General features: G+C 44.9%; 1 protein-coding gene and 1 long non-coding RNA gene across 2 annotated transcripts in view; one reads left to right on the top strand and one right to left on the bottom strand.

Annotated features, from left to right (window-relative positions):
- The window catches only part of LOC119383457 (Down syndrome cell adhesion molecule-like protein Dscam2), a 179563-nt gene that overhangs the window by 107668 nt on the left and 50215 nt on the right, over positions 1-21680 (top strand). The window contains 5 exon segments of the mRNA XM_049412517.1: positions 9592-9757; positions 11924-12069; positions 16772-17116; positions 19615-19965; positions 20630-20807. Coding sequence (XP_049268474.1) covers positions 9592-9757; positions 11924-12069; positions 16772-17116; positions 19615-19965; positions 20630-20807 — 1186 coding nt within the window.
- LOC119383458 (uncharacterized) overlaps positions 1-21680 on the bottom strand; it is a 166802-nt gene that overhangs the window by 128902 nt on the left and 16220 nt on the right. The gene's annotated exons all lie outside the window — the stretch shown is intronic.

Genomic DNA, 21680 nt, shown 5'->3' with positions numbered 1-21680 from the left:
CTTTAACTTAAGACTTCTGAGATGTCTGGAGCAACAAGTTTTAAATGAAACGCCGATACATTGTCTAGTCCAGCGCTACAGTTTCTTAGACTCAGGATTGTAGAATAGACTTCGTCAATGGTAACAGGAAAAAGAAAGAATGAATGGCTACAGCGGTAAGGGTGTACGAGGATACTTTGGGCCTATTCACTGTATATGTCATAAAGTAATCAACTAAAAGACTCGGCTATGTCATAGGCACTCAGTACAGGATTCTGCTGTTCATACCTAAGTTTATCAATTATATTACTAACCTTGAGGTCTGTTTAAAAAGTCATTGAAAAGTTTCCATTTTTTCTTTGGGTCATTTTTTGCTTTACAGAGTTCTTTTTCATAATAAAGTCGTTTTGATTGTTTCAGCAGTTATTCTCAACACTTTACTATATTTTTTTATACCTAAGTCTCAAATCACATTAAATGGCTGTTTTTAGTTTTCTTGTAGAGATTATCTTTTTTCCGCATACTAGTTAACAAGCCTTGCGTTAACCAGGGATTACGGTTGGACACCTATATATTTTCTTGCATTTAACAAGTTTTAGTGTTGCATGCACAGCTTTAAGAAATAGCGAGCAAGAAGTTTGCGAAGTGCTTCTTCAGGATTTTCCAAGGTGACAATGGAAGATCACTCAGTGCCCTTGATAAAGTTTTCCTGACCGAAGGTTGAAGTGAAATGGCACGTGTTAAGGCGAGGTAGATTTACGGCGAAAGTTACAAAGACAGGATGATGATCAGTGATGCACACGTCAATGACTCCTGCGCTTGGGGTTGGTGAAAAATTGCTTAATACGTGGTCAATGAGAGTGTTTGTTCCCGTGGTTGAAAATCGAAGTAGGGGATGAAATTTAATGCATTCAAGCCCGAAGCCAAGAAGCAATCACTATATGCTATGGTGCTGCTGTTATCTGTATCCACTAGGTTAATGTTGATATCACCACCAACACAACTTGCTTATTTTCTGCATTGATAATGTCGAGTACAGCAGCTAAATTGTGCAGAAAATGCGGTATAGACGAAGATGGGGAACGGTAAATGCATGCAATGATCACTTTATTTTAGATTAACAGAGGAGGGGAAGGCAGCCTCGATCCAAACAGATTCACAGTTTGAAATATTCAAGATAGGTCAGTCCTGCGCTTGTACTTTATCTCGGGCGATATAAATATGGCCGAGCCGCCGTAGCGACCCGAATCGCTGGTGACAATATTCAGAGTTAAACGATCGAAATCCGTACAGATTGCCATCACAAGATCCTAGCCATGTTTCAGTGACACATACAAATGAAAGGAATGAGAGAGTGAGTCAGTGAATGCAATAATGTTATCGTAATTTTTTGGCAAACTACGCGCATTGATGTGCAGCAATGAACAAGTAGAATTAGCAAGCAGGGATTTAGTTTCCTCGAAAGTAAGCAACGCCATGGTGAAACACGACGAAGGCTATGAGGTGGGAAAAACGAACCGAAGTTGTCAACGTTACGTGAATAAGCTGAGATCAGACTCCGTATTAATCCAAAAGACCCTGCTGTCGTCTGACTTGCGGGCCTTGATATGACAATTCTCTGTCCAGAGGAACCGCCATTTCTTCTCCTTTTTTAGAACAAGCGCTTTACTGAACAGCTTTTGGGACGTTAAACCCCAGATATTATTATTTATTAGAAAACATCTGGCGTCTTTCGTTAAACAGCTGGCGTATTTTCGTTTTGCCTTAGAAACATCTGGCGTTCTTTCGTTTTTCTTTTACAAAACATCTGGCGTCTTTCGTTGGTTTATTTCATCAATCAACGGCGTTTTGAACAAAATTTTTATTGTTTAATCACGCACAGGAGAAATCTCACCAGGCACTACCTTGGAGGTAAAGAATGGATGCTAATGGGAATGAGAGACAGAAGAAGTCGGCTTTTAGCTAACGCTGCGAATTTTTTATTGTTCAACAACGCACAGGAAAAATCTCCCACCGGCACAACCTTGGAGGTCAAAGCGTAAGACTGGTTACGCGCTACGACTACGACTACGAACGGGTGCCGCCTTAAGGAGCTTCGCCCCTAAAAAAAAAAAAGAAAGCCAGAGCAACCAGAGGCCAAATGGCAACCGGCGCCTCTGTCGTACTTTGTGGTTGTAGTGATATTTTTTGTTGCGACGGCGGCTATTTCGAGTTCATTGAAAAAGCACAGAAAAGAAAAACGAAACACAATAGTAATCTCAACTTTGATGCAACGCCGTTATTACTTCTAACGTTACATTTATCCAATCATAGGCCAGCGCCCATCTTCGTCATTTCCGCCCGCAATAGTTCTGGCAAGCGCCGCTACGCGCTGATGCGGTCAGCAGCGATGTAGCGACTTCAACGCGTGATTAAAATACTAAATAATTTGATATCGGTGCTTAAACTTATGCTAAAATTATCCCCAGCCATCAGTCTACGCAACCCGCAAGTAAAAAATGGGGGGTTGAATAGTGTTGGAGGGCCCCTTTAAGGAATTGACAAAATTGAACTTCTATTGAGAACGCGCCGAATGGGACGGACGTGTAACGCGTTGCAGGTGCTAATCGCGGAGACCACAGTAATGACGAATTACTTTATTTTACGCTCCCAGAGGGCAACACTACCTCGCCGACCGGGAGTGTGGTAGATATAAAAGGCGCGTTGGTAAAGCCTCTAGAGTCTGTGACCGTGGCGCAGTGGGTAGCGTGCCCGGCATCTGTTGTTGCGGACCGAGCGGTCGTGGGTTCGATGCCCGTTGACGGAACTTTTTTTTCTTTGCCATCTGATCGTGTATATTTTTTCGACGTCATTTCCGTGACGGAAATACGTCACCCAAATCTTGGCGGACCCCGGCATAAAACACTTTCGTGTTAATAAAAAAATCTCGGGACCTTCGCGCAGATCACTATGCTGGACCATAATACAGCCGGTGAAGCTAAACGGAAGCTATATCACAGGTTACTACGATGCAAAAGTGTGCGAATATATGCGTTGTTTTTCTACTTTTACTCAGCCGAATACGAACATTCGGTGTAAACTCAACGTTTCAACACAATCATTTTATATTGGGTGATACTGAATCAATTGATTTCAGATTGGCCATCATTTCGTGCGCTGCTTAGGTTCATCATGCTATTTATTTCAGAAAGTACGTTCATGTTTCTTTCAATATAGGGAGTGTATGATTTGTTCAGCACCTGCTACGTCCCCTTGTCGGCATTGATAAGCAAAACGTCAGCATTATGATACGCATATACGATAAGATCGCAATAAGTTTACCATATACAGTTCTTGGCTTAATTTAGCGCAGCGTGATGAATATAGAGGAGACAGACAATGAAGAAAAGGTGGGGACGTTTTATCGAAACACTTCTAATTGCTGCGCTGCACGTGGAGAAAAGAATGGGATATATTAGGAAAGAAAGGGCATGAAACCAGATAGCATACTACTTAGGTGAAGCGTACCTACAGTAACTTTAATAATGCTGGTAAATCTAATCACGCCAGTTTAAGCGTTCTATCTTGAAACGCGAAACAGGATAGGCGTATATAACCTAAGCAAATAAACATTTATCTAACCCGAACACGTTAACTTCAGAAGTCGGTACAGCTGCTGCTTCATATAAGGAAATTTACTCTTAGGACAGCTTACTTTTCTTCGTGCCAAGGACATCACTGGGCAGCAAGAAAAAAATAAAAAAGCGAGGGGACAAAAAATCGCTTCCGTGATTCACTTTATGCAGGTGAACGTGATGATTTTACGTAATTCGACTTCAGATGGGTTTGTTTTCTTCAATATTTCTCGATCTATTTCGTGTGACGACGCCTTCCCATTTCCGAAGGTGATCGAATCAAGACTTATATAGATTTCCGGTTTAGAGCCAATAAGGCAATTTGAGAAGGAGAGCGGAAAGCAGTAATCGCCCAGTTTTGCAGAATCGTTTCCTCCGCGTAGGCCCTTCATTCTTCGCCCATTTCGTATATAGTCACACCCGCTCAACCTGAACAGCACCCAATAGAGCCATCAACGCGCTCTTTATACGCGGTATAGTCTCGTAGAGAAGACAGAGCGGGCGGAGGAGCAAAATAGGAAAAGACAGCGGAAATTTGACGTTTAGTCGCGCACGGCTGCTCTCGGAAGCAGGGCCCCACTGAAAAATCTATTTCTCCTATTCGTCTTTCCCAGCGTTGAGACTTGCAGCTGAAAACCGATCCTCCTCTCCAAGAGGCTAACACTTCTCCGCTCTTATTGAACGTCATTTTTCTTAGCACCCCGACCCCGTTCCTTAAAGCCCACGTCTCACTCCATGGATGCATCCGATCTTTTAAATTGCGTTCGCTCTTTTCAACAGGGCGTAATCCATACGCCTGACATGCTCTGGCATGCTCCCTATATTCGATGCGCGCAAGTGGCGCAAGTAGCGTGCTTGTATTTCCGAGGTTTCTTTTTTTTTACACCTTGACAATAATTACACGCCCGTTTTTTTCACGTTTTTTTAGCTCATATTGCTAATCTCCTCACGTTTCCTCTCCTTGCATCCTCTCTTTCTCTCTGTTGCAAGGTTCAGTAATAATACTAATTGTTGGGGTTTAATGTCCCAAAACCACGATATAATTATGGGGGAAGCCGCATTGGAGGGCTCCGGAAATTTTTACCGCCTGGGGTTCTTTAACGTGCACCGAAATCTAAGTACAAGGGCCTCAAGCATTTTCGCCTCCATCAAATATGCGGCCGCCGCGGCCGGGATTCGATCTCACGACCTTGCTGCAAAGTTTACTGAAAACTTCTTCTATTACGCATTTTCCGTTAAATCGCTCATTGTTCCATGCACTCTTCATCAGAACATAAGAATAAGCATAAACAAATAAGTTATGTGTACATGAAAACAATTGTACCGAGCCCTTCGCGTTACTTACAGGCCTGATTCAGCAATCAGCAACTGATTACTAGGGTTAATAATCAGCCGCCTAATAAGGAGCTGACCTAGGAAAACGCGGCGTGCGGTGCAATAAACTCACGTGACCTTAAAAACTCACCGGGTGACTTGTGCATTAACCAGGACCACTTAAAGGCGCAAGTCATCATCTTTCTCTTCTTAATTGATATGTTGATGCTGCCCCCGCCACCCTGCGAAATCTTTGCGCACCTGGCTTGGTTTTTGCACTGCCTCCCAGATCGGAAGCACCTCACGTGGTTTTGCGCTGCCTCCGTGAAGCCCATCTTTGACCAAGCTACAATGTCATGTGATGACGGTATTATGTCATGTTACCTCACGTGTCATCAAACCAGAATTTGTGACGCCATCATGACGTCACAAAACTTTACGATCTGTGACGTCATGATGACGTCACATGGCGATGTCAACACGCGATGATGATTTTTGGCATCACTCGTGCTGTGCCCGACGCCGCGGGACGCCGACGCCGACGGTCAATTTTCGTGTTTGATGAGGCATCTAAGGCTCTCGCCTTAAAGAAAGAACATATAAGTTAGGGTTCGAACTGGAATCCGGCAGTCAACTATTCTACCACAAGTCTACGCCACTGTTTGAAGCCGCTTTGGAAAAATATAACATACACCCGTCATTCTGGGCACGGAATCACCTTACCAGACCTAATATTGCGTGGTTTAAGCGTAGAGTCTCATGTACTAGGCGTCACATCATGTGAATTGCGTAACGAGGGGGTAGTTGAAAGCTGCCATACAATTACAAAAGCCTGAGCTATAATTCATCATCAAAATCACCGCTACGGCATCAACAAAATGTGCAGCCATTACTTGGTCAAAAGCGCATTTGTTATCGTAGCATTTGCCTATGCACTTGTCTGTGTTGTAGCCAATACTTTACCGATAAGATAGCGAAAATATATTTTATGCAAAAAAAAATCACGCCATATCCACGAAGTGAATGATGATTGAGGAGCTGGCTCGGAGATAATCGGATAAACCGTGAATGCTCCATACAATTTTTCATATAAAGACGTCACACGTTTTTATAGTAGCGATTGGGGTCAGGTTGTTGTGGAACCACAAGCGCTCGCAGACCTTGCAGCTGTGGCCGAACGTCTGGTCGAGGAAATCGAGGAAATGTGGTTTCCTGCGTTAATGTCATCATCAAGGCGCTCGAAGAACAAGAGGAAGAAGACTTTTCTTTCGCGCGAGAGTGCGCATGCTACAGTTGGCTATGCTATTTGTGGTTTTGCCTGCGTTAATATTATCAAGCAACGTTGCTTGTTGGGCGAGTTGGGACGAGTCAGTCATGATATAGTTCAGCGCAAAAAACAGGCAACAGACGAGCGAGAGGACAAGGACACAGCGCATCATCAATATTATCATCAAGGCGCTCGAAGAAGAAGAGGAAGAAGACTTCTCTTTCGTGCGAGCTGCGCCTGTAGCGGTCGCCTATGGAACTAAGGTTACGCTTCTGACGCGGGACCTTGCCCCAGCTGAAGAACTTGGCGAGCCAGCTCCTGAAATATTCGTAAAGAGCACATTCTACTTAATTTTAATGCTAAGCAATCAATATAATATAAGCCGGCTGGGTGATAGACAAATATTACAAAAAAAAAAACTTCGAGACAAAAGGGTTTGCGTATTCCACTATTTATTCTCTGAAAGAAACACTAGATGCGTCACATCGAGTCTTTGAAAAGAGGAATTCAACGACAACGAGATGGAGAAACTTCTCGCATGTATCGTTTACTCGACGCGTTCACCCGTGCCGGTGTTTTTGTCGGGAATGTGTCGATCGCGAACAATGGTGCCGCAGTTATTCTTTCTTTTCTTTTTTTTTTCATAGCGTGGTGCACGGCGCTAAATCTTGCGTTTGACTTTCCATTGAGACTGAAAGAATAATTTTCGCGCTTGAGTTAACGCTTGGCACAGGTGAAAGGACTAAACTCGGGCTTACGCGACGGCGAGGAAATTTTCATTTTGTTCTACTTAACTTGCGAGAGATCGTACTCACTGCGAGAGATTCCAAGAGTAATTTATTCTGTTTGAGGACGCTTAGGGTTTTTAGCTCCAAATTTCGCAGGGGAGCTATTGGGAGGGAATGTGTGGGGGCCTGCATCGTGGAAGTGCGCTGCTCCGACGCGTCGTAGTGAGAGAAAGGAAAACACTTTGTGAATACGAGAGCCACAGCAGAAATCACTTGAGAAAGTTACGTTCCAATATCGGATCGTTCAGAGAGTCTTAACACAACTACTGCACCAAAGCAAACATTCATCGCAGCTTTCATAAATAAAGAATGCGTAACAATAGAGTTACTCGAGAAGCTGTGGTTGCGGCACGGCACGTGCGTATGGGACAACCGGAACGTACACTGAAGGAGTATGCAATTATACATCTTTCAAACAACGCGCCCTCGCCGGTTCTGTACATGCAACCACGACAAACATTGATAAACACGTTACAACAATGCTTTCATTGCGTACTTTCCCGAGTTTTCCTTATCTTACCTGCTGCTGCTATGCCCTATCCAAATAAGTCATTGAGTGACCAAGTAATCGAACTTTTGACGCTTCTGTCAAGAGGAAGACAGCATGCTGCTTTCAACCACTATGACAATCGCCCTTCCTGCGCGTGTTGTTGTTTTTTATCCCGTGTGTGTACGTGCGTTTTTTTTCCTCCTCTTTTTCCCCCTCTCCCTCTCTACACCCCCTTTCTTGCCCCTATTTCCCCACCCCAGTGCTGGGTAGCAAACCAAATGCTAATATCTGGTTAACCTCCCGGCCTTCCTTTTTTCATCTCTCTCTCTCTCTCAACCACTATGAGGCTATAGTTGCGTTCAAATATGGATTACAGTCTTCGCCAACATGGGACGTTAACTATTATAGCGCTGAAAGGAGGTTTTATTGCAATAACCACTATATGGACACTCTCGCCTGATTTTTGCCGTCGCCGTCATGCCCCGGATATGCATATGTATTTATATATATATAAAAAAGCACAAAGAAAAAAATCACAGCATATTCACGGAGTGAATGATGATGAGTGGGCGAAGCTGCGGAGGTTCATCGGTAAACCGTGAATCTTCCGTGAATTCTGCCCAGTACATCATCATCGACGTGAGATCGAGCGCGTTTATACTAAAGGTTCGATGAGAGTTATGACGACTTGCAGCTCACTTTAATTTTACATGTACGCTGTGAATTTTCATTGTTTAGAAAACCATTGCTTTAGAAAACATCTGGCGTCTTTCGTTAAGCAGCTGGCGTCTTTTCGTTTTGCTTTAGAAACATCTGGCGTCTTTTCGTTTTGCTTTTAGAAAACATCTGGCGTCTTTCGTTGGTTTATTTCATCAATCAACGGCGTGTTGAACAAAATTTTTATTGTTTAATCACGCACATGAGAAATCTCACCAGGCACTACCTTGGAGGTAAACAATGGCTGCTAATGGGAATGAGAGACAGAAGTCGGCTTTTAGCTAACACTTACACTTCTACTTCTACTAACGTTTCCTACTGGAACATGCCAATGGCTGCTAATGGGGAATGAGAGACAGAAGAATTCGGCTTTTAGTTAACGCGCACGCTGCGAATTTTTTATTGTTCAACAACGCACAGGAGAAATCTCCCACCGGCACCACCTTGGAGGTCAAGATCTGGTACTAGCGTTAATACTGGTTACGCACTACGACGGGGACGAACGGGTGCCGCTTTAAGGAGCTTCGCCCCTAAAATAAATCAGAGAAAAAATTTCTGAGGTACCCGACCGCGGATTCGAACAACAACCCCGCGCTCCCCAGTGCGCTGCGTTAGGCAACTCAACCACACGCCATGTATGCCCCGGTGAATTAACGGCGAGCTATTTATATACACCATGTACCGCTGGTGGTAAGCAAATCTCGGAGGAGCGTGAGCGTGTTTTCTATCACGCAACGCTCCTAATTTTCTCTCAGTTTGAAAACTGCCCTTGAGACGCGCACGACAAAGTGGCCCTTTTCTGTACCTACTCGTGCCAGGTCTATAAACTGATTTGGAAAAACAGCCGACGCAGGCGTAATATCGGTACAACGTCAGTTGCAGTTGTGGTGCTGGCTATCTAATTTTACAAGAAAGCAATAAACACTACATGATGCTCCTACTATGGCATTCATTGCTTCGCCCTTGCGGCGAAACTGTGAATTTTATCCTTAAACCTATGGGTAGCTAAAGAAATCAGTCATAAGAGGGTAATCGCTAAGATTACACGTGAGAAACTCCTCTGGTGTTCAGCATTTATGTTCTCATAAACTAAACTGTGTAACAGTAACGAACGCGTAAGATTAACGGACGGATTATCCGTAGGTTGTATATGTACGATCCATACCGGCGGCACGTTGTCTTTTTGTCCCCTTTCATTTCTTCACATTTATATCAAAATTACTACACTACAATTAATATTCTACAAAAAATGTCCCCTATACCATCGTTGGTTTCGTTGTCTGTTGGTTTTCTTCGGCTGCGTTTAATAAAGAAGACGAACCCTTGATCCACTGCCTTTCAGCACGTCATGTGACATTCATTTATTTATTTCTCCTCCTTCCCGCCATCATTTCCTCATCGCCTATTCACCCTTTGCCACAGTGGTTCTCGAGAAGTTCGTGGCCAGCGTGTACGACGTCTACGTGGTTCGCGGCAACTTGGCCCTACTCCGCTGTCACGTGCCTCCCGCTGTCAGAGATTACGTCACGGTGTCGTCATGGGTGCTCGACGATGGCGTCACAGTTGGCACGCTCGGGAACGACGGCAAGTACTGATATCTATGCGGAACAGCACGTTACAATACTTTCACTGTATACTATAGTTACGCGTGTCATGCAAATAAAATGTTTGCTGAATATCTAGTGTTTATATTGCAGCCATCTGGAGAGAATTTAAAGTTACTTTCTCGTACGTACACTAAATTCAGGCTATTTATATGAGCTGGGTATGCGCGTGCGTTGCTTCTGATCAATCTGTTTGCCTCTATAATGTCGTATTTGAACATTAACCGCCGCTTAACGCAAGCCTGTCCGCGCGGTATTGATTTCTCTACGGACTGACTAAAGATGTCCCAACCAAATACAGGTGGTATTAAAGACGGCGTCGTATCCGCTCGTTAATGACATCATTTGTTCGCTTATCTGAGCTTGGTTGCGAATACGCTTAGTTTCAATCTCTTAGTGAAACTTAGCAAAAAAGCAATCGATTTATGTTATAAAATACAATAACCATGCTCTGAAAACAATCAGTGTATCGCTCGTCCAGAACACAAATCGGTTTAGTGCTCTGCTTGACCTAAATTCGTTCATCTTCGTGGGACTACGCTAGCTGAAAAAAAAGCGTTTGTGGAAAGGAAATATGTGCACACGGACGCATTAGCTGCAATGCTGTGAGGTGAAAAAAAATCAATTAGCACAAAAAAAATCTCATTAGCGCATCTGTTCCATGAGACATGCTTTCCTTTACGAAAACGAAGAAAGTCGTCATATCCGAATAACGTACATCAGAAAGAAAAAGAGTTACCGCACGTAAGATCGCATGAGCCTATGCTGCGTCTTTCGCTGTGTATTCCGCTCTTTGACGTACCTTGTGCGCGTAAGAAATATTCTCTAGGCAAAAACTCTTCCCGATACGTAATTTAAACGGCAACCTACACAAATGCGAAATTTTTTTGAAGAGCGTACACACACAAAACAGGGAGTAGTGACTACAGGCAGCCGAGATCATAATTACATATGAGGTCAAGGACAACAGAGTTGACACAGAATCGTAAGATGTAGCCTAGGCACTGAGCTTAAAATTAAATATGTAAATTTTAGCGGTGGAGGAGAGGGGGTGCGTCTCTCCAATTCATCCAGTATTGTAGATTGGCCAAATATGTCTGGAAGACGACTAAAGACCATTATTTCAGTTCTCCGGCTATACCTTTGTGCCTAAAGTATCATGTTCATTTCGGCAACCACCGCTAGACAAGAAAGAGAGAGGGAAAGTGCTTGTGTGTCACTACGTGCGACATCATAAATCTCATTTGCCGAGGAGGTCCCAGAAAATGGGCGTGTTAAAACTACGCTGACTAGATATACAGCTCAAAAGTGAATACACGTTAACATGCCACGTTCGACTTCATGATTTCAAGAAAAAAAAATATTAGGGCATCTATGCGCTGGTAGTGCTGAGAACTGAAGAAAAACAGCAGGGCTGCTGGCCTTCCTCTCCTCCTTTCTCTCCTCCTCACCCTCACTTCCCTTTCCCTCCTTCTTGCTATAGTGTGGTATAGATAGATATGCTATCCTTTCTTTTTTTCTATTTCTGTTTCTTTCTACATCTTATTCTATTTCTTTCTTTCTGTCCCTTTCTCTCTCTCTCTTTCTTTCTTTCAATCATTCTATCTATCTATCTATCTATCTATCTATCTATCTATCTATCTATCTATCTATCTATCTATCTATCTATCTATCTATCTATCTATCTATCTATCTATCTATCTCGCTCTCTCGCTCATAGCAACGCAATCATATGTTTCCCATTAATGGTTGTTCTGCGACCGTGCCTGGATAGCCAAGTGGTTATCACGCTCGCCTTCAGACCATGGGTACCCGGGTTCGAATCCCACCTCGCCAAGAAATTTTATTTAATTTTCTTTATTTCTTTCTTCCCTTCCTCCTTTCCACTTTTCTCCTGTCATCCTCCTTTCCTTCCTCCCAGGCGTTGTTAGGGGACGCATGGTGACGTCATCGCTCGGCCAAGTTCTTCTGCGCACACCGAACGGCGTAACCTGCGGCTTAAACAGCTTCGCCGTTGAAGTAAAAATGGTGTGGTTCTGTTTCATGCTTCGGTTCATAAAGCGTTCCTTCCTCCGTCGCGTCGCGAGACTCGGTCACACTGTGGACACTGCATATGAATTTCCGCGTCATTTCCGCGCAGGCCTGGACAGCCGGTATTTCATGCTACCTAGTGGCGAGCTCATGTTACGGAACGCCGACAGTACCGACTCTCAGCGCTCCTATCGCTGCCAAGTTCACAACAGACTCACTGGAGAGGGTCATATAAGCAGCGGCGCGGGAAAAATTATCGTAACAGGTAAGTAGAACTTTATTTCACTGCACTAGTGCGTTTTATGTGCGCGAACACGCTATGGCTTCTCACCTCCAGGAAGAAGTTGAGCGCGTAGCAAGGTCCCTGGTTAAAATTTTCTTTTAAGGCCTTAGCAGTTGGTCTTCAAGACCTTCTCCTCTTTAAAAGAAGTGAAAGCTAATAAGTTGTTTAGTATTCATATAATATAAACGACAAAACGTCCGTTTGGAGGCACGAATTCACCGTTAATGACTATGTCATAGTACTTCTTGACATGAAGTCGGGTTCCTGAACATTTATCAAATTGCGCAAGCGGGCATTCTCTACAGCTACCCGCTGAATATCGTATGGCACAAGGGGCTGAATATCGTATGGCACAAGGGGCACTCAACGGGCCCACGACGTGGCGGACAGGTTAGGCCTATCTGTCCCGACGTGGGAGCGGCCCGCTACGTGCTAGTTCACGCCCCGACGGACCTAAATAAAGTTTTTCCATACCATACCATACCAAGGGGCACTCCTGGGCTTCAAATATAGCTTCCATACAGCCTCAGCGGAATTGCGCAAATGGCAGGGTAGATCATAGCTAAGGCAAGCATAACAAGAATATAATCTTGTGTTTTAAGCACATATGAAACAAAAACCAGGTTTTGGTGATGTTCATCTGACACCGCCGCACGGAACAATAAATGGCTAAGTTGGATGGGTTCTCATGCGAATTCCTGATACAGTGCCAGTCATAAAAATTTTTATGAATACAAACACGGCGTAATGCAATAACACAAAACGAAGCTTTCTTCTCGAATGTAGCACACACCGGAGGCGCAAGGTCACTAGGCTTTATTTAGGATGGTGTATTGAGCTTTTATTATGCAGCAGGTCTGCACTGCTGTAGGTGCGTCAAACAGCTTCTGACTATTTTTCTAGTTTTTCTATATAGATGCATGGAAAAATTACTATATATTGACAAGGGTTTAGTTATGCTTCACGACAAAAACATTTCATTACGTTTATTCTTTATTCTCTGAAAATGTCACTTCCGTTCAAATAAACTGCATAGATATACACTTGGCAGATACTTAAGGACTTCTCAAAAACGCATTTTGGTTGTTTGTTCCTAATTACGCTTGTTCAAATAAAGGAGGTGGAAACGTTGTGGCAAATTCTTCAGTTCTTACAGACAACCAGTCGATCCGAAGGCAAGCATATTTCAAAGGAGCTGAGAAAACATTTCCTTCTTGAAAGTTTAAACGTGCCCAAGTTATCTTGAACCTGGCCTATTAAAATAAGTGGAACGGAGTTAGATCTCTACTATGTTAGCGTGAAACGCACCCGCTTACTAGTATTGCTTGTGCACTCATTCTATGGAGGCCTATGCAAATTTGTTCTAGCTAAAAAAAAAAACAATAATGGGGAAAGAAAGAAATAACACCATCTCCCGCTAAAGTGAACCATGAGGCGATGCGAAGCAGCGTTTCGGCATGTCGAGCCCGCGTTTCAGAGGGGTAATGGAGAGGGGAAGGGGAGAGAAGTGGAGAGGAGGAGGGGAGAGGGAAGTGCAGTGGAGAGGGGGAAGGGTGAGAGGGAAGTGAAGTGTAGAGGGGGGTTGGGGGAGGGAAGTGAAGTGGAGATGGGGAGTGGAGAGGCGGAAATGGGGAGAGGAGAGGAAGTGTGTGGAGAGGGTATGCACATGCGCAGTAAGGGTGGTCACGCCGCACACCAACGGTTTGAACTCCGCCATAAGATGCTTCGCATCTAAAAGAAAATGGCGCTCCCCTTTCCTCCACTTGCCAGTGCACTAAATTAGGTTCATTTGGCAGAAAGCAAGGACGTACTGTAACCCCCCATGAAATCGCTGTGCTTCGCTGAGTTTTAAAACATTAAGAAAGGACATCGAACTGCGAACTATTGCTCCCCAACGTCCTCTTAAAAGAATTCCGGGTCATAGTAATTAAGCCATGCATCCGCTCATAGCAAAAAAGAATAATTAAATCAGAACTAAGTAACGAAGGTTAATAGGATACGTGTATTTAATGAACAGATGATTGAGATCCCGCCGTCTGGATCTTCAAGCATGCTCATTCAGCCAACAATTAGAAACGCACGTGGAACGTCCTTCTTCGCTCATCGCGCGCTCTCTAAAATTATTCAATTAACTCGAGCACCAGGCTTCCTCGTCGAGCGTATTAAAATTTTACTAGCTTGATATATTTTCGAGCTCTTGATATATTTTAGTTTTAAGAAGACTTCATTTTTGCGTAGCCGAATTTTATCATTCGTTCTCAGAATGGGCGTGCCTGTTTCAGCCTCACCAATTAAAGGTGTTTAACTTCCGCAGCAGCGAACATAATGCACGTTAAAAAGGTTATCGTGTGCGTAGTGGCCTCAATTTCGCAGGGTTGTAGGAGGCCTGAATGACTACTTTATTAGCCGGGTAATTGCTCGTTAATGTGTCGTTCCTTTTGTCGCTTAAGCTTGGACCAGGGTAAGAATTTACCTTGCACTCATAATCATGTTATAATAGTTACCACGGTTTCTAAATATGCAACAACTATTATGTAAGTAATTCAAAGTCAAAGTCAAAGTTTATTTTCCATTCTGTCGTACAGAAAGAAAGGACTGTGAAAAAAAGCTGTGTTAGACAGCTTGACTAGTTCACAGCTCCATGCAAAAAAGAAAGCAGAAAATAAATATAAAGCAAAACGTCGGAGTAGTAACTGCGATACTACTGGAAAAGGTCCACTGCTCTAGTACCTGAATGTTATGTGTGTTCAATTATATAGTTATCCGTTCATGCCTAATGGAGCATAACATGTTGGTGAACTGTTACGAAATGTTTCCTTTAGAGCTGTGCGAATAGCAAAATTTGGGGTGCGAAGCGGATTCCAGTATTGAAGTGTGAGTGCGAATCGAATATTCTTCGAATATTTCTCGAATACTTCTAGAATATTTTTCGAATACTTCGAAGCGAAAGTGGAGAAAAAAAAACGTTGGAGGGGATTCCTAAGCATATTCCTATGAGATAGCAACAGGAAAGTGTTTCTTTTCGCTAGGTTGGAAGCGCAATGTAGAGACCGAATTGTATTTATGTACATGATTTGGTGCAACAAAAGTGTTGCCGACAACACTTTACAGGTGGTAGGCAAAGATGTCGTTTCCTCAGCCTCTCCTCTTCTTTCAACTTCTGTGGAAACCCAACTGATGGGACGGACAAGGTTGTTATCTCTTCAAGTCCGGAGTTCCAGTTCTGCCTCAAAGACATCGATATATAATAACATCTGAAATTTTGGATGCTAAAAAGCTTCGGCGTCCGGTATTCCGGACTTCCTGCCTAAATTTAAGGTCCAAAACAGCATTAATTGAGCCCCCACCTCTGCCACATCTTGCATGTCTTCAATACACTTGCGACCGTAGCGGAGCTTGAAAGGTAGCTTTGCCGCAATGCGAGAATGTGATGAGGTGAAGCATAATAAAAAAACTAGGGACCACTAGGACGTTGACTGTCTCTTGGCTATGTTCGACCGTAACGGAGCTTGAAAGGCAGCTTTGCCGCAATACTAAAATGTAATGAGGTGAAGCATACTAAAAATCTGAAGTGGTCCCTTTCAATTGGACGTTGACTGTATTTGTCTTTGGGAAGTTCGAATAGTTCTAATAGTAAAATTCCAGTGCGAATCGAATCGAAGAGCAAACGCTATTCGAAAAATATTCAAAAATTTCGAATATTCGCACACGCCTAGTTTCCTTTTATGAAGTAGCTGCTAGTGTTTTGTAACCGCAAATATTAGTTTGTTCGTCTCTGCGAAGGAGGCAGTATGGTCGCCTTAAGATATATCGCAGTATACATTAAAGAATAATAACTGCTAATTAACTTAAGTAATTGACATGCAAAGCTAAAATAATGCTAAGGCGAAAGTTTCCAGTTATGATTAAAGCATTTTCCGGACTTCTATCTCAAAATGAGTAACATGAGGACAAACGACCCAAGGCATGATAAGTTTTCAGCAAGCCTACAGAATAAAGTGAACCAATCCGCTCAGTTTTGTTTAATGGCTGCCTGCAAAAATACAGTGAGTAAATCTAGAAAGAAATACAGAAAAAATATTACGTTTAAGTTAAATCAAGGAAGAACGCAAAGAAAATGAAAGTGAGATGATACGTGACTTAAAGCGGATGGTAGTCAAATTGACAACGCATGCACTGCTTGACCAGTTAGGCTACTGCGGTGACTGCCCCCTCACCTACACTCCCTCCCCCAGGCACCGTGCCAGCATTTTTTTAATGAGTGGGGAGGGGGTTTGTGACACCAGGACGAGCGAGTTCCTCCGGGTGTACTGGGAGGCGGGGACTTTATGCGCTGTTTTGACAATTGGGGCTGTTCTGGCCTGGGGGAGGGGGGGGCTAAGGGTAGGGGGTGGGGGCAGGCGAAAATACTAGGAGCTCCCACCCCCTTTGCACCCCTCTGATGCCACCTCTGCTCTTCCCTCTCTCCTCATCGACCTACCTACTTGGGCGTCTATGCATGTCGAGGAGGTCTACCCTGGCAGTGTTAACCTCCGCCAAGGCGATGGATGTTCTACATCCACCGTCTTGTCGTAGGTGCTTTGGTAGTTCGAAATTTACATGTTCACAAACGAGAATAAAGGGCTTGATATCGTCGATTTTGCGGAATACCTTTGTTTTTTGTTTTGTTTTTTTTTTCTCACAGAACCGCACAGCTTGCTGCCGCCCAGAATGACCGAGTACCGAAGCTCGGTTCGCGTCGAGAAAGGAGAGAGGGCCGTACTGCCGTGCCTTGCACAGGGCCATCCGCCACCTAAGCACCGCTGGTTTCGCATCAGCAGCGCAGAGTACCAGCAAGAGGCGCTCGGATCGGGTGCTTCCGACGGCCTAGACAGTGCAGTGCCAGTCATGCTGTCTGACACTGTGATACTACTGCCTGGCGGCCCTTTGCTCTTGCACGCTGCTGGAACGCAGGACAGTGGAAGATACCTCTGCGTAGCCAACAACTCCGCCGGCGAAGACAGGGCGCACACAGACCTTCTCGTCGCCGGTGAGCGTGTACGCTAAGAAAAAGAGAGAGAGAGAGATTACCTGTCACCCTTTTTGGTGACTCCTGACTTGTCAGACGTATAGCTCTCTATAAAAATACACAACTATTTTTTGGAGATCGTTATATAGTTTCTTCGGAGAGCCTTCCCCCTCCCCTTAGTGTAGGGTAGCAAACCGGATGCTACAATTCTGGTTGACCTCCCTGCCTTTCTCTCGTTTTATTATCTGTCTCTCTCTTGGGATGCAGGACTCCGCGAAAGAGGGTTACATATGTAATGATATCTGGCGTTTAACGTCCCAAAACCACAATATGATTATGAGAGACGCCGTAGTGGAGGGCTCCGGAAATTTCGACCACCTGGGGTTCTTTAACGTGCACCTAAATCTAAGCACACAGGCCTCAAACATTTTCGTCTACATTGAAAATGCAGCTGCTGCGGCCGGGATTTGTTCCCGCGACCTTCGGGTCAGCAGTCGAGTGCCATAACCACTAGACCACAGTGGCGGGGCAGGGTGTTATATGTGACAAGTCAGGAGTCACCATAGGCGTGCGCAAGGTTCATCGCGGCGCCCCCCCCCTCCCTCTTATGTCATTGCAGGGGGCAGACTATGCGCCCCCCTCTTTTTAGGTGACTAGTAGGGGCGGCCGCCCCGCTCCCCCCCCCCCCCCCTCTGCGCACGCATATGGGAGTCACTAAAAAATCACTTATGTTTTAGAGTGTGTATACTTGCACGTTTGGAAAGTATACAGTGTTTAAATGAATTAAAGTATTTGTCGTGCACAACAGATAGAAAAAAAAGAAGTTCGGCGGCACGTTACACCCTGTAACACTTGAAGTTGAAAGCCTGCTGAATTAGCTTACACGATCAGGGACCAGACTTCTTTAAGAAACAGCGAGGCGCAGACTGAGTCACGCATTGAATTAGCTCGACATTACCGCAATTTTACACCATCGCATGCACCTCAGGAGTGTCTGACGCAAAATTCACGTGCTCAGTGCGAAGATGTATTAGTTCTTGCACTTTCCCTTTGTCATGCGTCTGTTTCTATAGGAAAGTAAAAAATTGGGGGACGCTTAAGCTTCGCCTTTAAGAGTTGAACGCGATAGCGATATTCTGTTCCTAGTGCGCAGTTCCAACGCTACGAGTGTTTAACAGAATGCGCGCACTAAGGTGTGTGCCTTATGTAATGGGTAGCATGCTTTAAACCAGGAGCTATTATGCGCGAGAAACTTTTTCGAGGTTGCGATGCACCCACTACGTGGTCCTAAGGGAATACGCGCAGTAATGTGTGTGCCTTTTGTAATGGGTGGCTGTCTTTAAACCACCAAGTCGTTATGATATTGACATGGTGTGACGCCCGATGGCAATGTACGCTTGTACCACGCAATATTACTGCGATATTACATCTCGTACTGTGACACGTGTATACAGGACGCGTATTTTTGGGAAGCATGAAAGTTACTTTCAGTGCAGCTCCAAGCAGTGGCGTTGCTGTGTGGTAGAACACCTGCTTGCCAAGCAGACGGCCTGGGTTCGATTCTCACTCGGACCCAACATTTTTATTATTTATTTTATTTGCAGCTTTTCGATTTTTCGGTCACGGACAAGATGATGATTTTTCGCTCACAACCAACGGCCCCGACGCCGACGGCGGAATTTCTGCGATACGAGCTCTTTAACGCTATCGCGTTAAAACGGTAAAAACGACAGGAAAGCAGGAGAACGCAAAGGCGTGCATGGAATGCACTGCGGTGACGCCCGCTTTCATCTAATGCCTGCTAGATGGCACCACAATACCGCGCCGCAGAAAAACGCGCATTCTTCGCTAGGTCGCCTGGAATTTGCGTTTTACGAGCGCTTTTTCGCCAGTGTGCGTGCGCTTTGTGGAATATATTGCATTCTAACGAGTCAGATCATGGATGTCTGCGAGGCTGCAGGAATCAAGGTATCGAACTTGCTTTCACAGGTGCTTGGGGTAGCTATTACGCGGTACAACCAAAACATAGGCGTCAGCACATTTGTTGCTTATTTCTTTATATCCTCCCGCCCTCTCTCTATCTCTCGAATTTCTATTTCCCTTTCCCATTTCTCCAGCGTAGGTTAGACAACAAGACGTTTTTGTGGTTAACTTCCCTGCATTCTCTTTCTTTTTGTTTTCTTGTCTTCTCCATTCCGTAATAACAATAATTATTGGGGTTTGACGTCCCAAAACCACGATATCTTCTTCATTCCGCACATAGAGGGCATAGTTAGATGGACAACGTTTTGTCCACCTAATTACGCCCAGCGCTAACGCTGTGGCAATATTTTCTATTGCTCGTCCTTGCACTCGCGCACTCTGTGTGTGTGTGTGTACGTGTGTGTGTGTCTTAAACCCAAGCATCACGGTTTGCGCACTCTCATTTCCCTGTCGTTGTTCGTGAAGTTGTGCTACAACAAGCGCGCGAAGAGCTTCCCCGCTAGTGAACACCCACTCGCGGATGCTCCTCCGCGCAGTGCCTTTGTCCGCAAGGATCGATCCGTCCGTCCAAGTGGTGGACGTCGGTCGGAGTGCGAACTTCAGCTGCCGCGTGGGTGGACACCCAGTGCACGGCGTCGTGTGGACCCACAACGGACGTAGAATAACGCCCTCTTACACGTCACGGCCGCCGACGTCTTCCACATCCGCTATCCGCGGCAGCGGAGAAGCCAAGCCGAGCTCGGGAACTGCTTTGTCGAGGATTACTGTGCTATCCCGAGACACGCTTCACATCAACAGTGTGAACCGACAGGACAGGGGCATGTACCAGTGCCTCGTCTACAACGATAGAGACTCGGCTCAAGGCTCGGCGCAGCTCGTAATTGGAGGTAAGCACCACGCCCGACTGCATATTCCATAGTTCCTATTTTAGCACGAAAAGACAACGCAAGACAGACGACAGGACAAAGCGCATTCTCCCATCGTGTGTTTTGTGTTGTCGTTTTGCGCTGAAGTAAGCACTGTGGATTCACACCAACTAGCCTGCCAACGCATTGTGTTGCATATAATGAGGTTAAAGCCCGCGAATATACTTCCTTTCCAAATTAAATAAAAACCGTTTACAGGGGCATTAAGCAAGATATTTCGTATAAATAGAAAGCGTTAATTGTCTGTGTCTGTGTGTCGAAATTGGTATGTTAATTATACACTGATAGCTGTATAGGTTCGAAGATTGGCCCACTATCCGTTGTTGACGCGATAGTAACATTACAACAAGTTGAAATGATATATTATATGTGTCATACGCAAGATAGGAAGTTAATTGCAATGAATGTACGTAGACAATGTAAGTGGAAAATAAGAAATTAAATTAGCAGTATTGGTGTTTCTAGCAAAAAATCTACGCCTTCTTGAACTGCGCGACAATAAATGTACATTGAGCATTCATGAATGCAAGAAACAGTAACACAGGCGTAAGGCTTAACATATATGCAACGCTGTTGCTACGTGCCACATTGCTCCATCACGCTTTCGCCCCATTGCGGCCCGCAGAGGACGCTCCCGTGTTCGAACAAGTGTTCACGGAGCGGCAGGCGCGACCCGGCACCACCGTGTCGCTCAGGTGTTCGGCATCGGGAAATCCGCTTCCACAGGTTACGTGGTCTCTGGATGGTGCGCAAGTGCCCGAACACTACCACGTCCGTATAGGAGACTACGTCAGCGGTGAAAGGTAAGCATCAGACGCCTTATATTGACTGTGCTCTGTGCAAGCATGCGAAACAAGTATACTGCGCGAGAGACAGAAAGAGAGAGAGAGAATAAAATGCAGGGACGTTAACCAGAAGCACGCACGGTTTGCTACCCTGCACTGGGGGAAGGAACAAAGGGGCGAAAAGGGGGACAAAATGAAAAAGAGGGACGGACAGAATCACGTGCACACTTGGGGAGCACATCGAATCAGACCTGTCGGCTTCTGGTACATCAGTAACGCTTTTGTTGCCTTCTGCGCCTTCGAGGCAGATGGTCGTGGTCCTAGAATCATGGCTGCAGAAAATGCCTCGAGTCTAGTTCGTTCGGCAGCATCCGCAGCAGGTATCGCCGAGTGTGATTGCGAGTGCATCTGCACAGCTTGTGTTAATTTGTCCATTCGGTCCCGCAGGAGCCACACATAGATGTCCGCGGGCCATTTGCACTACTCCCATAGACATGGGAGAAATGTGTATGCTACACTCATCAGAAAACCACGACAGAGTGTCCCGGTTGTGAAGGGAAGAGATGCATAGCTGAAGGGATGATACAGAGCTGAAAAGTCATCCCAAACAGGGTCGCCGGAGACATCACTTTTTATTGCAGACGTACAGAGAGTGCATTTCTCTTCAACAGCAGCTTCCGATGACCAACTTCTAGCTCTTCTATTCTCCCAAGTGAATTGCAACACAGTTTCTATCTGCTCTCATAGAAAATGTGCAATAGGGTGAAGCGTTTCGAGGCCCACAAAAGGCTTACACTAGGTCCATACGCTACGCCCATGAAGAGCCAAAATTACCCTCAATCTGTAACTAGAGCCTTTTCTCTCTTGATGGCAGCGAGCAACAGAAATTTA

The sequence above is a fragment of the Rhipicephalus sanguineus genome, chromosome 2, assembly GCF_013339695.2.
Source record: "Rhipicephalus sanguineus isolate Rsan-2018 chromosome 2, BIME_Rsan_1.4, whole genome shotgun sequence".
NCBI classification, from domain to species: Eukaryota; Metazoa; Arthropoda; class Arachnida; order Ixodida; family Ixodidae; genus Rhipicephalus; species Rhipicephalus sanguineus.
The sequence above is the reverse complement of the archived record's forward strand: the minus strand, read 5'-3'. Positions and strand labels throughout refer to the sequence as shown.